Below are 17,561 nucleotides of genomic sequence, written 5' to 3'. Positions count from 1 at the left end.
TAATTTTGATATTTTTTCTACTTGATGAAGAATTTTAAGCAAAGAAGGGGACATTTACCACTAATTATGAAGGAACATGTAAATTTTTATATAAATAGACATTGCCTAAAGTTAGTTTAGTTTTTTGTTCATAAATTAGCTTGAATGGAGAAATACAAGGTAAATTGTTCACTGAAGCAGGTATTACTGGGCCATTGATGGACTAATGAAGAGTGCTGATAGTGACTTGATAATGCTGACTCTTTTAATACTTGTTTTAAAAAATGCTTTCTACCCAGCACTGTTAGAAGAAGTATATACTTGTTAACTGGAATGTTCTGTTAATCTTGGTATCTCTAGTATGTAGGAATATCTGCCCCATTAAATATGGGTAATATGCTAATACATTACTTCATTGAGTTCTGGGTTAGGTTATTTGTTAGACTTGAAAGTAAACAACTTAAAATTTCAGGTTAGAAAACAAATGCTTTTCAAATTACTGGATTAAAATTTTCCTTTTATGATAAGGTTTTTCGTGTATTACGGGAAAAATACAGCCATGCTGTATATACAGTGGAATAGTTGGAAATTAGGGTTTTTACATCCCATTAAGTAACAGTTACAAAATGTTATATTTGAAAGGAAAAAATTAAAAATCAGTGTTTTTTAATGCAGATACATAAAATATTTTTGCATTTCTAAGACTTCAATAAAGTATGATTATTTTTAAATTATATTAATTTTATTACATTAAAAAATATTAGAATATATTTACATGAAAATCCAAACAAATTCTTTTACTGTGTAACCGTATTCACTTCTGAGGTGATCTTTGTATTACATAGAGAAATGACAATGAAGTTAATATAAAAGAAAAATTTGCTTTATGAACTGTTTTCAGTCGATCTTGCCATGCTAGGAGAGAACAGCAATACCTTTTTTAATCTGGACTTAGCAAAATATCCATGTTTATTTAAAAAACAGAAAAGAAAAAAGAAAAGTTATTGTAATACTTTGCTTTTCACTTACATGTACAAATGGTACATTTCCTCAGTTGTAGCCATTTCCTTTTCTTCTTCCCCATTTTGAGTTTCTATATAAATATGAATTATAATCAGAAGTGAATAGTAAAGTCAGTTTTCTTAGCATCTGCTAAGACGTAAGAAATTTAGGAAGAAATATTAACTACTTTGCTATTGGATGGTTCCCTCAGTTTTGTGAAGTTTTTGATTTCTGATGTAGAATGACTTTTTAGCTTGTAGATTTTGACTTCATTTCTACCACCTTTACATGATTTTCTGAATCTTTAAGATATTCAGCTTTTCCTTCATGATATTTTCTTAGAGTTTTCGTGACAGAGTTTTTATGAGATTTGTACTTAATCCTTAGATGATAATTACAATAATGCAAATATTCCTGACATTGTCTAGTTTCTTACTGCTTTCACATAAGTACTTTCATTATATTTTCACAATTGATTCTCATAACCGAGTGAGGTACACAGGACAGGTATGGTAAACTTATTATACCTTTGAGAAAATGGAGATGCAGAGAGGTTCAGTGATTTGGGCAAGATGATGCTATAACATCTAGAGCTGAGATTCAAACCAACCCTTTAAGTCCACTGTTCTTTTCATTATATCCTGCTACCCACCAAATAGTCCATTTTCATCTAATGATCATATTGAATTTTTTTTTGTCTTTTTTGTCTTTAATAGTCTTAGTTCTATATATCTGTGTGTTGTAGCCAAAACATTTGCAGGACTTTATTTTCTTTTCACACACACTTACTTAATCATGGCAAGTTAATAGTCTATGATGGGTGAGTTTGAAAATTTTGTTCTGTTCATCTAATTTTTCCCAATCTTATTTATTCCAAGTAGCATTTTCTGTTACTGGCAACTCTGTTTTCAACCCTTCTTGTTTAAAATCCATAAACTGGCACCTTCTCTGAATTATGAATAACATTACATAATTTTGACTGACATAGGAGACTGAAATGGAAATTCTTTGGGTTCTTTCATCTTTGTTAAATAATGAGGGGAGGCAAATGCATTAGAGCTTAGCTTCTTTACTTTTTAGAGATCTGTTGCCCTGTAGACTCTTACTGGTAGCATATTGATTAAAAAATAATGATTATGAGGGGCGTCTGGGTGGCTCAGTCGGTTGAGCATCGACTTTGGCTCAGGTCATGATCTCGTGGTTTGTGAGTCCAAGCCTCGCATCAAGCTCACTGCTGTCAGTTGGAGCCTGCTTTGGATCCTCTGTCCCCCTCTCTCTCTGACCTTCTCCCGCTTGCACCTTCTCTCTCAAAAATAAATAAAAACATTAAAAAAAATTTTTAAAAATGATTATGAAAATAATAGAAATAATAGCCTTTTTTTCCATCAGCATGTACTGCCACGTCTTTTCCATGTATGCTGTCATTTAATCATCAGATCTATTCTGTGACGCCAGTTATTCCTATTTTATAGACAAGAAAGCAGGTCAAGTGTCCTCAGAAGGGTGAAGTAACTCAACCAGAGTGGAATAATGACTCCAATTACACCATCCTCCTTCAATTCTTTCTTTGCCTTTTGGACGATTGATATACTTGTAGAAAGAAATTAAAAGTCTTTAATTTCTCACACAATACTTGAATAGTGAATAGTGCAAATTTGTTCTTGTCTAGATTCATTTGACAATAATATATTAAGTACTCAAAGCTTGTTGCTTTCTGGAAGTATAAAACATTGGAGAAAACAGTATTTTGGTTTTCATTGAAAAGAAATTAGAGTAGGTGTTCTTTTGTGACTTAATTTTTTTTCTATTTCATGTCCAATTGTTAAATGAGATAGCAATGATAGTACAAAGTTAGAACACTGATATTGCACCCTTATAAATGTAATTTTGCTTGAATAACAAGTTATTCTTTCTACCTCCTTATATAGAGATTGTTTATGGAAGTTTTTCTTCCCACCTGATTATCAAGTTCTGAAAGTTTCTGAAATTGCACAGCCTGGGAGACCACGACAGATTCTTGCTTTTGAACTGCGAATGAATATTATTGCAGATGCTACAATTGATTTGCTATTTACCAAAAATAGGGTAATTATTGAAATAATATACTAGAAAATAGTGTTTAAAATTTGAACATTATTTCCTAGGGTCTTTTTCTTGTGACTAGTTCTATACTTTGATTCATTTCTATGAGCTCCTACCACCTTCCCCCCTGCAATAATTATACGTATTGCTTCCATTAAGTGCCAAAAGTAGAAAAAATTAGTAATAGACCTTCCTTCTATGGTCTCGTTCATTTTCTCCCTTTATTCCTGGCCAAATTACTTTAGTGTATTTTTGGTAAAACTTTGAACTTTTGTTCTTAGGAACTTTTAATACCTATTTAATATTGATGATTATATTTTGTCTGTGATAATAACTGAAAAGGAAAAATGGGAGTATAATTAGTGAGAAAATAATTGTTTTATATGAATTAATTTTTTTCTTTTGGTAGGAAACAAATGCTGTACATGTAAATGTAGGAGCTGGGTCATATTTAGAAATTAATATTCCAATGACAGTTGAGGAAAACGGTAAGCTGAAATGATTACTTTTCTATTTTAAATGATTAATAGAGGAATAATTAACATATAAATAATAGTTTGCTAGCCTATTTAGACTAACATTAATGGGATTTTCTTTTTCAGCTTTCTATTACATTTACTTAACAGTACATATTACATAATTAAATTATTTGTGCACCGAGAGAGAAGGGAAAAAAATTTTAATTAAGTTAGGTCTTATGCTTTCATTATACCCTATACTTCTGTAAGACTTAGCATAATTTGTTTAACATATGTTTTCCCTATTAGTCTGTTGCTCTGTGAGAGCAAGTGCTGTGTCTTTTTTTTAAACTGATGTAAATTGGGTGCTGAACCCAGTACCTGACACATGGTATGTGGGCAGTACTTGATTGAATGACTGATAGGTTTTGTTTTAGGTTACACTGTTCATAGATTTTGTCAGAGAGTAAACCTGGTACTTTGAACAATATAGCTTTAAAAAGCAGAACATTTCATATTTAAAACACTAAATAATACTCTGATTGCTATAGTTTTAGCTGACCTAATCTAAATTCATTATGCATTTGAAATTTGGACTCTGATACAAGTTAATAATGTGATTAGATACATTTTGTTAAATTTATCAAAATATTATAAAGGCTTCTTAATTTTTTCTTCCTCTTCCTATCCTTTTGTTGTATTTGTAGTTGAGAGTAATTAAAATGAAATTATGCTTTATTTATTCACTTCCTTCAGAGTATAGAGAATAGCAGCTTACCCATATTTTGAAGTCCCTAGTCAACAATGTTACTATGGCTAAGTATAATTAGAGTAATTTTTGTATCATTCCTGGCTCTCTTTACTTGTTTCTGTCAACTTTTTTTTTGTTGCTGGTGTAAGAAAAAGGCTGGTAGAAGTTGACTATATTTATTAGCTTTCATATACAGGTAGTAACTGTGTCTGCCTGCTTAGATAATCAGTTGTGAAACGGTGACTGAGAATGGCATAGTGTATCTTTTCCCTGTAACTTTGAGGCTATTTAAATGAAGAGTTAAACCTTACATTTGCTAGTTTTTAAAAGAGTAATCATACTGAGTCTTGAGATTCTTGTCAGATGCTTGAGATTCTCTAGGACTGGTTGATTGAGAGTAGTGCATTGGAAAAAACATCTTTAGGATAGTCTTAATTACAGATACATATTAGGAGGAAAAAGACAGTTGACATTTGTACAAAGTTGAGAATGGTTCTCTTAAGGGAGTGCTTCTACAACTTGTAAACTGATATTGCACATAGGAAATACTTGTGCCAATTTTTTTGTACAATTATGTGTGCACAGGGGTAAGGGAGCCTCTGAGGGCTGAGGGGGTCAGTATTTCAAGCATACTTACTGTGAATTCTTTTAAGATGACTGAGAGGAAAAATAGACTTAAGTCTTAGACATTAGCAAAATATAATTCAAATATATTTAAAACTTTTTTCAGAGATTCAAGCGTTTGAAAAAACATGCCCAGAGCAGGATGCATGTTGAACTAGCCATATAATAATGACCATTGTGTTAGTGTGCTTAGAAGGGCAGCCCTTCAAGAAAAGAAGTGAAATAATCTATGCTTTTCTGTTTTTGTTTAGAATGGGGCTATGTTGTTTGCTGTCATTACATAAGGAATATCTGTTTAGAAACTATCATCACATATATAAGTTATAGTTGAAAATGATGAAAATAGATACTGTTGAGTCCGGGGGAGAAGAAAAGACAGGAGAATCATCTTTAATATTTAAAAACTGTCATTTAGAGAGTAGACTTATAGTTTTGCACTGGAAAGCAAAATCAGGATGGATACTCTATGAAGATGGAACTTGCCTCCTTTAGAGCTGTCCAAAATGAGAAAGGTCACCTATTAGGTAGCAAGCTCCCCTCCTTGGGGTGTATTTATATAGTGTCTGGTCACCATTTTTTAGGGATTCATTCTTTGGGTGGTGATGGGGGTTGTTTACAGTACAAATTTTTAATGATATATATATATTTTTTAGGTTCTTAATTTTTATGTTTTCACTAACTAGGTTACACTCCTGCCATTAAAGGACAGCTCTTACATGTTGATGCCACCACCAGCATGCAATACCGCACCCTCTTAGAAGCAGAAATGTTAGCAGTAAGTCTAGAGTATACATTGATATGTATACATAAATAAAACATGAATTTGATTTTAATTTTTAATACAAAATTTTAATGACCAGGAAGTCATTAAATGGTTCACCTCATTCAAGAACCACCAAGTGCTCTTGGCCCTATTTTGTGAAGAGGAGTAGATTTCCAGTGCTGTGGACTGTGTTTGACATCTCTCTTTTGCTCTGCTTCTGCTTTTGGGCTAAGTGAATATAAGGCTCAGTGCTAACATGGTTTTTGGTCTTTAGAAATATGAAAAGTTGTTACAATATTATTTTTAAACTTCATTTTATCACTAAACTAATTCCTATGTTGTAAATAAGATAATCTTTCACTATGTTTCTGGCCCCATTGGATTCTTTCTTATGGCTTAATACGTCATTTTGCTTTTTACTTGATGAATGAGGTAAAAAGAAGAAAATTTGATTGATTCCCTAGAGTGCTCCAAATTATAAAGAATATATGAATGTTTATGATTAAAATCACAGATTGGAGACTTGTTTCATTAATCAGGCAGATTCTTTATCAGGGACACTAAAAATAATATCAAAAGCCACTATCTAGAATGGCTGATATTAAGAGAGGATTCTTTTATAAGATGGTATCATTGGGTCCTTAATTGTTTAAAAAAAAAAAAAAGCATCTATATTTATAGATGATATATATGTAAAGTAAGAGGAAAATTTTACAATTACCAAGAATATATTGAATATCATAAATGTATATTAAACTGGCATATTCAGCATTTTAATGAATTCCTGAGCTCTTGCTGGTAAATAGTGCTGCAATAATGCTTTTCCTGGTCAGGCAGCTCTTGCCCAACTTTGATAGATGTAATACATAACAAAGCACCATGTCAGATCAATAATTACCAAACTTCCAAATGGGAACCTGGGAGGCACTGGTGACCACACATCTGTGTGATAGTATATGCATTGTGCTCCACATCCCCAACCCTGAGACTCACATAACCGATTAGATTTAAGGAGGAATGAAGGATATTGGCTATTACTCTGTTAGTTTAGCTAGAGTACAGTATCAAAACTGTAGCCTGATTTGTTGTTCTTAAAGTTTTCTGGCCACATCATGGCTTAGTATTTCAAGGAGCTGGATGTAACCATGAATACTGACGTTTAGTCACATTAATATTAAAATCTTTGAGGGATCTTCTGTTCAGCTCAGCAGGAAAATAAGTTTTAATTACTCACTAGTGTGTGTGTGAGTTTATTTCTAGTGCTGTTCACACAATATCACATTGTAAGCTCTAACATTTTTACTTAACGTTTTGTTTGCAGTTCCACATCAATGCCAGTTACCCCCGAATATGGAACATGCCACAGACATGGCAGTGTGAATTAGAAGTTTATAAAGCCACTTACCACTTCATCTTTGCACAGAAGAACTTCTTTACTGGTAACTTTCTAATAAATGTAAATACAGTGAAATTTATCACAGTGAACTTTTTTATATTCAGTAAGTTTTGCTTTTAGATTCAACATGGGGATTTGATGATAGAGTTCATACTTTATTTTACACTTCTTTTTGAGCTAAGCATATAAAAGGGAAAATTTAAATATATTTTGTTTTTTCTTTTACCTCAAACAAGGAAAAGATGAACCCAAAATTGGGCTTAGAAAAAAAAATGAAAGAACTCATCTTAGGCAGGTGCTTTGTGTCAGTCTAGTGGGGAATAATTTGGGGAGGATGAATTAATTTCTTTCTTTACCTGAATTAGGCATCAGCATGGTTTCATTATTTTGTTTCAATTATTGTAATCTACAAAAGGTATATTCAAATAGTCAAGTATGTTGTTTTTTAATTTTTCTTTAAGTATGGTTGACACGTTACATTTGTTTTGGTATACAACATGGTGATTCAACAACTCTATATATTATGCTGTGCTCACCGCAAGTGTAGCTACACTTTGTCACCAATGATATTAGAATGCCATTGACTGTATTACCTTTGCTGTGCCTTTCATTCTCATGACTTGCTCATTCCATTACTAAAAGCCTGTAACTCTCACTCCCCTTCAGCTATTATCCTCATCTCTTTACCCCCTTCCCCTCTGGCAGCCATCAATTTGTCTTCTGTAGTTATGGATCTGTTTCTGCTCTTTGTGTTTATTTGTTTGTTAGATTCCATATGCATATGGTATTTGTCTTTCTTTGTCTGATTTATACCCTCTAAGTCTGCCTATGTTGCTACAAATGACCAAATTTAATTCTTTTTTATGGCTGTGTAATATTCCTCTGTGTGTGTGTGTGTGTGTGTGTGTGTGTGTGTGTGTGTGTGTGTACCCCAGATCTTCTTTATTCATCTATTGTGGGCACTTAGTTTGCTTTGATTTCTTGGATATTGGAAATAAAGCTGCAATAAACATAGGGGTGCTATGAGTTATGTTTTCATTTTCTTTGAGTAAATACCCAGTAGTGGAATTACTGGATCATATGATATTTCTATTTTTACGTTTTTGAGGAACCTCCATACTGTTTTCCACAGTGGCTGTACCAATTTACATTCCCATACCACCAAGGGTATGTTATTTTGTATCTGGAGCTGCTACTTACTCCTTTATGTTGGCATGGATATTGAGTTAATGTTATCGTTAGTTGGAAAAAATTCCTTTATTTCTTGAAGCATATTATAATACCTACTCATATGGGTAGGGAACATACCTATATGGGTATGGGTTTAGGAACATGTCGTCTTGGTCTCTAACAGAAATATAACTACATAAAAATAAGTTATATTTATAGAACCTTCCCATAAAAAATTTAGCTAAACAAAATTGGCGTGATTTGCCAGGGTCAATGGCTACCCCGGAGCATCTAATATTTGCTTTACTGACTGCTGCATTTATTGATCCATCCATCATTCCCTCTTAGTCATCTGATTAAATATCTATATTACAAGCATCTGATCTGTGCTGCATACTATTAGATAATTAGGGATTTAGTATTAAGGTATTCATAGATAGTCTGGCCCTGACTTTATTTACTAGCAATATAATGTTGGCCAAATTATCTAATTATTTAACCTTCTGTTTCCTTATCTGTGAAGTAGAGATAATAATTTCTACCCGAATTTTGCTATTGCTAGAGTTTGGAAATTTTATAATGCCATTACTACAATTTGTTCAACCATAAGTCTTTTATATTTGTTTTCTAGTTTGACTGGGAACTTTATTATGAGGACTTGATGGAATGCTTCTGCATTCCTGGAGTTATAGAATTCTTTTTTTTTTTTTTTTTTTTTTTTTTTTTTTAAATTTTTTTTTTTTTTTTAACGTTTATTCATTTTTGAGACAGAGAGAGACAGAGCATGAACGGGGGAGGGTCAGAGAGAAGGAGACACAGAATCTGAAACAGGCTCCAGGCTCTGAGCTGTCAGCCCAGAGCCCGATGCGGGGCTTGAACTCACGGACCGTGAGATCATGACCTGAGCCGAAGTCGGCCGCTTAACCGACTGAGCCACCCAGGCGCCCCCTGGAGTTATAGAATTCTTAAAGGCTTAAGTCAGAGTGCCAATAGTAGAAATTGTAACAAAATCCCTGGCAAGTTAAACTTTTGTCAGTGAAGTTGAACATTGACTAAGTACTCCTCAATTCAGATTTATGAAAAAAAAAAAATAGTTAAAACTTAATAGTGCATCTTATATATCTCTATCCTAAGAAATTTGCATATTGTTGAATCCTTATAATAATTCCTGAGATCGATATTATTGTTATCCTTGTTTTACAGATGAGGAAAGTAAGTTACAGTGTGGTTAAGCAGTTTGTTCAGGGTCATACAACTAGTAAGTCTGTCAAGCTAGTATTCCAACCCAGGTAGTCTGGCTCAAGAATATGTTATATATATAGCTTCTTCGGCTGCAGCCATTTCCCTTTCACTTAATATTTTGTATTTTTTAACTTTGCTAAGCTTTTATTAAAAAAAAAAAGTTTATTTACTTTGAGAGAGAGAGAGAAAAGGGAAAGGGCAGAGAGAGATGGAGAGAGAGAACCCTGTGCAGGCTCCATGCTGTCAGTGCATAGCCCAATGTGGGGCTCCATTCCATGAATAGCGATATTATGCCTTGAGTTGAAATCAAGAGTCAGATGCTTAACCGACCGAGCCACCCAGGCATGCCACTTTGTTAACCTTTTAAAATAGATTGCTATTTTCAAGCATTTAATCCTTCACATTTCATATTCTTAGACATTAGCAGTACTAAAAATAGTTTGATTAGATTATTCCTCAAGATACAAAAGTTTTAATTTTGGAGTAACACTTTCATTGAGACTGAGCATTGTATTAGTCACTTTTAAACAGCCAAGTACACATTTCACAAATTACAATCATCTTTTCCCTAAATTATTTTCTTTATCTCTAATCTTTAAGTTTATACCTATTGCAATTCATTTTTTTTGTTTTTTTTTGTTTTTTTTGTTTTTCTAAAATTTATTTGGAGAAATTTAAAACAGAAAGGTACAAAACGTAAGTTCTCATATCGCAGAGTTTATAGCTCTAACATTTAGTCATATTTCTTCTATTGCTTTCTAGAATCCTTTAAAAACTAATTTATTCTTGGGGTGCCTGGGTGGCTTGGTCGGTTAAGCATCTGACTTCGGCTCAGGTCATGATCTCACGGTCCGTGAGTTCGAGCCCCGCGTCGGACTCTGTGCTGACAGCTCAGAGCCTGGAGCCTGTTTCAGATTCTGTGTCACCCTCTCTCTCTGCTCCTCCCCTGTTCATGCTCTGTCTCTCTCTGTCTCAAAAATAAATAAACGTTAAAAAAAAATTAAAAAAAAAAACTAATTTATTCTTTAATAAGGATGACTATTGTAGAGTAGTATAGGTTTAGCCTGGGAGTGAACATACTTAGTCATAGTGTTTGAATTGCTTTTCTCTTCACTCAGTTTTATATTTCCCTATTGACAGAATTCTGTAGAAAGCACATTATCTAATTTGGAATGAGGAATGCCTGATATTCCTCAATAACCATTCTTAGGCCAATTATTAGTGAGACATAGTTGTTCTTAAGAGATTTCAGCATGGGACAAAGATAGCTTCATGATAAGTATAATAAAGAGTCTCAGGAATAAAAGATATAAAACAAAGGCACAAGTGAATTCTCTTCTGGTAACATCAAAAGTGATTTAGATTTACTCTGATAAGGGGGAGAAGAAAACAATATTAACAATTATTGCAAAGCTGCAATACAATTGACTGACATTTCATAGGGTGTTTGTCTAACAACCTAATTATAAAGTGAGTTTTTCCACATGAACATTTAGATTACCAACTTAATAACTTATTTTTTTAAATTTTTATTTAAATTCCAGTTATATAATATACAGAGTAATATTAGTTTCAAGTGTACAATATAGAGATTTAGCACTTTTATACAATACCCAGTGCTCATTACAAACTTAATAACTTATAAAAATGTGGTGTCTAAATAAGTAAAGCAGTCATCATGAAAGTGCTTCCTTTTTTATTTTTATTATTTTTTTTAATGTTTATTTTTAAGACAGAGATAGAACATGAGTGGGGGAGGGGCAGAGGGAGAGGGAGACACAGAATCTGAAGCAGGCTCCAGGCTCCGAGCTGTCAGCACAGAGCCTGACATGGGGCTCAAACTCACAAACCATGAGATCATGACCTGAGCCAAAGTATGATGCTTAACTGAGCCACCCAGGCACCCCTCTGCCTTTTTTAAATTAAATTATTTCATAAGATCCATCTGCTAATGAGAGCAGCTTTGGGTTTAAAGAGAAATATATAGGGGCATCTGGGTGGCTCAGGCGGTTAAGCCTCCAACTCTTGATCTCAGCTCAGCTCTTGATTTCAGTATCCTGAATTCAAGTCCTGCACTGGGCTCTGTGCTGGGGTGAATCCTACTTAAAAAAAAAGAGAGAGAAATACATATTAGAAATAGCAGTAGAGGCTCCTAGTAAAAATATTTTATTACCATAGTTTTTAATATTTATGAGTAAAGGTATTTATATGGTGGTAAGGTAACCATATTGAAGAAAACCTTGAAATTTCAAATAAAATATTGAAGAAAAAACTAATAACACTTGATAAGATAGAAACTGGCTAATAACTTTATATAAAACTACATTGGTTTCCTGAGGTGATTATTGGATTATCTGAGTTTATGTTTGTTGGACTATCAGTATATCTCATTCTTTTTTTTTTTTTTTTATTTTAAAATTTAATTTATTTTTAAATTTACATCCAGGTTAGCATCTAGTGCAACTTGATTTCAGGAGTAGATTCCTTAATGCCCCTTACCCATTTAGCCCATCCCCCCTCCCACAATCCCTCCAGTAACCCTCTGTTTGTTCTCCATATTTAAGAGTCTCTTATGTTTTGTCCCCCTCCCTGTTTTTATATTACTTTGCTTCGCTTCTCTTATGTTCATCTGTTTTGTATCTTAAAGTCCTCATATGAGTGATGTTATATATTTGTCTTTCTCTGACTAATTTTGCTTAGCATAACACCCTGTTCTTCCATCCGCGTAGTTGCAAATGGCAATATTTAATTCCTTTTGATTGCTGAGTAATACTCCATTGTATATATTTACCACATTTTCTTTATCCATTCATCCATCAATGGACATTTGGGTTCTTTGCATACTTTGGCTATTGTTGATAGCGCTGCTGTAAACACTGGGGGTGCATGTGTCCCTTTGAAGCAGCATACCTGTATCCCTTGGATAAATCCCTAGTGCAATTGCTGGGTTGTAGGGTAGTTGTATTTTTAGTTTTTTGAGGAACCTCCATGCTGTTTTCCAGAGTGGCTGCACCAGCTTGCATTCCCACCAACAATGCAAAAGAGATCCTCTTTGTCCGGATCCTCGCCAACATCTGTTGTTGCCTGAGTTGTTAATGTTAACCATTCTGACAGTTGTGAGGTGGTATCTCATTGTGGTTTTGATTTGTATTTCCCTGATGATGAGTGATGTTGACCATGTTTTCATGTGTCTGTTAGCCATTTCGATGTCTTCTTTAGAGAAGTATCTATTCATGTCTTTTGCACATTTCTTTATTGGATTATTTGTTTTTTTGGGTGTTAAGTTTTATAAGTTCTTTATAGATTTTGGATACTAGCCCTTTATCTGATATGTCATTGGCAAATAACCTTCTCCCATTCCATCATTTGCCTTTTAGTTTTGCTGATTGTTTCCTTCACTGTGCAGAAGGTTTTTATTTTGATAAGGTCTCAATTATCATGCTCTTGTTAAAGATGGTTAGAGTTTTCTTTCAGCAGAGAGGATACCAAAGAGTATACTTATTTTAGATAGGGCGAATATGATGAACTTGAGTAAAAGTTCAGAACTAAAAATATTTATGAAGAAGAAAAGTGAGAAAATAAGCTTGATGAATGATAAGTTTATATTGTAGAGTCAATTCCATTGATGACTTTTGGGTATCTCTCAATTGCTAACCATTGTGCTGAAGAATAAAGTAAGAAAATTGGGATGATGTCATGTTAGGTAGGGTGGCATATGGCAGTAAAAGTTTAGAAGTAAGCATAGATAATGCAGTATGATGAACCACTGTGATTGCTTAAGTGAAGTAAAAATATATTTAAAGTAAAAGTGTCAAGTGGAATCTTCCTTTATTCATAGAACAGATTAATTGCCACATGCCTTTTATTGATGATATAATAAAACTGCATATTATTAATTTAAATCATTGGCATTTGTAAGAACTTTAAAAAAAACTTATAAACTTTTGACCTAGCCATTCTACTTCTGGAATCTATACTAACAAAGTAATCCTGAATATGTAAAATATCTTGCATGAGAATAGAAATAAAATTATATAAAACACAAAAATTTGGAAAGGATCTAAATATTCAAGATTATTAAATGGTTGAGTAAATCCTAGTAAATCTCTTTAATGAACTCTCATTAAAATTTTTGTTAATGTGTGGATGGAACTGGAAGGTATTATGCTGAGTGAAATAAGTCAGTCTGAGAAAGACAGATATCATGTTTTCACTTATATGTGGATCATGAGAAACTTAACAGACGACCATGGGGGAAGGGAAGGCGGTAAAAATAGTTACAAACAGAGAGAGAGGGAGGAAAACTACAAGAGTCTCTTAAATACAGAGAACAAACTGAGGGTTGATGCTGGGGAGGTTGGGGAGATGGGAAAATGGGTGATGGGCATTGAGGAGGGCATTTGTTGGGATGAACACTGGGTTTTGTATGTAAGTGACGAGCCATGGGAATCTACCCCAAAAACCAGGAGCACGCATTACACACTGTGTATTAGCCAATTTGACAATAAATTATACTAAACACACACACACACACACACACACACACACAGCCTGTATATAAAATTAAACATGAAAAAAAATGCCTGGCTAATAAAAGCAGAGTACTGTTTCTGGCAGAAGCATTATTTTCCATTGTAAATACTATGGTTATTAACTCCTTGTGTGATTTTTGGCACCTTTTCATTTTTTTGGAGGATATTTTCAATAATTTTGTTTCTGTCTGACTACCCTTACATGACTTTGTAATGCTATTTGGGGGAAATTATGGGAGCTGAGAGGCTCTAATAGAGAATATAAAAAGCATAATCTCAGAGTGTTTTAACAGTTGTCATTGGTATTTTCAAAATGCTGTTTCTGGTGTGTTTTAGCTACATACACAAATTGTGACGTTCTCTGAGAAATGTATTATATTTTATAATGTTATAAGCAAAGAGTCACTGACTTGGATTCTATTACAAATATATTGACATTATATTATAAAAAAGATTTTGTTAATGTGTATGAAATAACATGGAAAAATTTTGAGTTCAGTGAGAAAAAGCAATATATAAAATATGGGCATCTAAGATAGTATAAAAATGTACATAGAAAAAAACTAGAAGGAAACATATGCACAATGATGGATATTTGGGTGTGGATTACCAGGTGATTCTTTTTTCTTTTGTCTTCTAAAGTTTCTTTAAAAAATAATACGTATATGAAATGCATAAAATTTCTCTTATTTGGAACTGTAAATGGTAGGTAAACATTGGTTTACTGTTAATCATTTAGCTATATCTTAATCATCTTTTAATATTTCAGCATAAAACTTCTTCTTACAAAAGAAAAAATTTATTTTTGGCTGGTGTTAGAATATTTATATTTTGTTGTCTGAATTTCAATTAATTTTGCTTTCTGTCTCCCACTCCCATAATTTTAGATTTAATTCAAGACTGGTCTAGTGATAGTGCTCCAGACATTTTTTCATTTGTGCCATATACATGGAATTTTAAAATCATGTTTCATCAATTTGAAATGATTTGGGCTGCTAATCAACACAATTGGATTGATTGTTCCACTAAACAACAAGAAAATGGTAAGAACATGAAAATTAAGTTAAGTATTCTGTTCATTAAGACAAATGCCAAAAAAGGAAATTGATATTGAATTTATAGTTTTAATGGAAACTAGAATTGATCTTTTTTCCATTGTCTTATAATACTATCAGGGAACTATTTCAGAGTTTATTAGACTGAGCATATTGTCTTTAATTTTTTTAGGTATGTATTTAAGGCAATTTTGATTTCAAGTTTTATTGAAGTTAATTTTTTTTTCTCTTTCTGTTAGTGTATCTGGCAGCCTGTGGGGAAACATTAAACATTGATTTCTCTTTGCCTTTTACGGACTTTGTTCCAGCTACGTGTAACACCAAGTTCTCTTTAAGAGTACGTATAATTGCATACATTCCTTATTCCACAGGTTTATTAGTAAGTTTGATTTCCCAAAGCTTACCTTTACTTTTCCCTGCCTATCCCATTGCCATCCTCTAGTATTTTAGCTTTCCACCATTGTTTATGAGCTTCATTGTCACAGAAATGCTGCTGTTTCATTTTTGCAGTCAACTGTGATGTTCTGTCATTCTAAGTTTCCCAACTTCCCCTGAGGAGTTGGGCAATAAAAAGAAAATTCCAAGTTGATTATTTTCTTACAGTTCATTTCTAACCCTTGTGGCTAACCTACATGTTCTTTTGAAAACCCCCTCTAGCTCTAATGTTTACAGTGTATGAACTAGGTTTTACACTTCCCTGTATTCCATTACTAATTGTAAACATGAATTCAGGGAATAACCACAAATACCTTTTTTCCTTTTATATGAAAGGCAGCTCTAATGTTAAAAATTCTGTGGAACACCTAATTTTAGCATATGGGCAATCAGAAGTTGTTGTTGTATTGATGGAGGTGTGGTGGTAAAAAAAATAGCAACAATAATAATAACTGCTAACACCTATTAAACATTTTCTGTGTTCTGGACACTATTCCAAGTGCTTTATGGGTATTAACTCATTTCATTTTCAGAACAATCCACTTGAGGTAGTTGTTTTACCTGCATTTATGAAATAGGAAACTGAGAAGCTGAGTTTATGTAACTTGTCATGTGACTAGTGAATGGCTGAGTTGGAATTTGAATCCAAGTGGTAAAGGTTAGGGCTCCATTCTCTTAACCACTCTACTATGCTGCCTGTTGAGAAATCAGGCATCAGGAGCATTTGGGTGGCTCAGTTGGTTAAGCATCTGACTTCGGCTCAGGTCGTGAACTCAGGGTTCATGAGTTCGAGCCCCATATCGGGCTCTGTGCTGATAGCTCAGAGCCTGGAACCTGCTTCAAATTCTGTGTCTCCCTCTCTCTCTTTGTCCCTCCCCCACTCATACTCTGTCTCTCTCTAAATTAAACTAAATAAATATTAAAAAAAAATTAAAAACAAAAAAGGAAATCAGGCATCATGGCCCCCTGATGTTTATTGCAACATTATTACAATAACCAAATTATGGAAAGAGCCTACATGTCCATTGACTGATTAATGGATAAAGAAGTTGTGGTATATATCTACAGTGGAATATTACTCAACTATAAAAATGAGTGAAATCTTGCCATTTGCAATGACATGGATGGAGCTAGAGTGTATTAATGCTAAGCAAAGTAAGTCAGAGGAAGACAAATACCATATGATTTCACTCATGTAGAATGTAAGAAACAAAACATATGAACAGAGGGGGGAAAAAAGGAGAGGCAAACCATAAAACAGACTCTTAACAATAAAGAAGGGAGGGTTGCTGGAGGGGAGGTGGGCAGGAGAATGGGCTAAATTGGTGATGGGAATTAAGGATGGTACTTCTGATGAGCACTAGGTATTATTACCTGTAAGTGATGAATCACTAAATTCTACTCCTGAAACTAACATTACACTATATGTTAACTAACTGGAGTTAAATTTTTTTTTTTTAACATTTATTTATTTTTGAGACAGAGAGAGACAGAGCTTGGGGAGACAGACAGACAGAGAGACAGACAGACAGGGGAGGGTCAGAGAGAGAGGGAGACACAGAATCTGAAACAGGCTCCAGGCTCTGTCAGCACAGAGCCCGACCCAGGGCTTGAACTTACGGACCACCAGATCATGACCTGAGCTGAAGTCAGACGCTCAACCGACTGAGCCATCCAGGCGCCCCAACTAACTGGAGTTTAAATAAAAACTTGAATAAAATAAAATAAAATAATTTAATAATAAAAGCTGAAAAAAAAGAAAGAAAGGGAGGGGGAGAGGGAGAGAGAAAAGAAAGAAAGAAAGAAAGAAAGAAAGAAAGAGAAAGAGAAGAAAAGAAGTCAAGCATGTCAGGCTGACTGTTTGAACAAGATTAGGGCACCAACCTATAAGGAAAAAAGTGAAGCCAAATGAAGATCCTTTGGGGTATCAATTCAGAATTCTTCTCCTTTAAAAAAAAAATGTTTATTTATTTAATTTGAAACATAGAAGGAGAGCACAAATTGGGGAGGGGCAGAGAGGAAATCCCAAGCAGGTTCTATACTTACAATCGTAAGATCATGACCTATGTTGA

At 33.7% G+C, this 17,561-nt stretch overlaps 1 protein-coding gene across 13 annotated transcripts in view; it reads left to right on the top strand.

Annotated features, from left to right (window-relative positions):
* Positions 1 to 17,561, top strand: part of KIAA1109 (KIAA1109 ortholog) — a 215,874-nt gene that overhangs the window by 44,675 nt on the left and 153,638 nt on the right. For all 13 annotated transcript variants that reach the window (XM_042935583.1, XM_042935582.1, XM_042935584.1 and 10 more), the window contains 6 exons: positions 2,910 to 3,066; positions 3,473 to 3,551; positions 5,580 to 5,671; positions 6,981 to 7,098; positions 14,887 to 15,042; positions 15,294 to 15,391. In XM_042935583.1, coding sequence (XP_042791517.1) covers positions 2,910 to 3,066; positions 3,473 to 3,551; positions 5,580 to 5,671; positions 6,981 to 7,098; positions 14,887 to 15,042; positions 15,294 to 15,391 — 700 coding nt within the window. The remainder of the gene's footprint in view (positions 1 to 2,909; positions 3,067 to 3,472; positions 3,552 to 5,579; positions 5,672 to 6,980; positions 7,099 to 14,886; positions 15,043 to 15,293; positions 15,392 to 17,561) is intronic.

This window comes from Panthera leo, chromosome B1, assembly GCF_018350215.1.
Source record: "Panthera leo isolate Ple1 chromosome B1, P.leo_Ple1_pat1.1, whole genome shotgun sequence".
NCBI lineage: Eukaryota > Metazoa > Chordata > Mammalia > Carnivora > Felidae > Panthera > Panthera leo.
The sequence above is the reverse complement of the archived record's forward strand: the minus strand, read 5'-3'. Positions and strand labels throughout refer to the sequence as shown.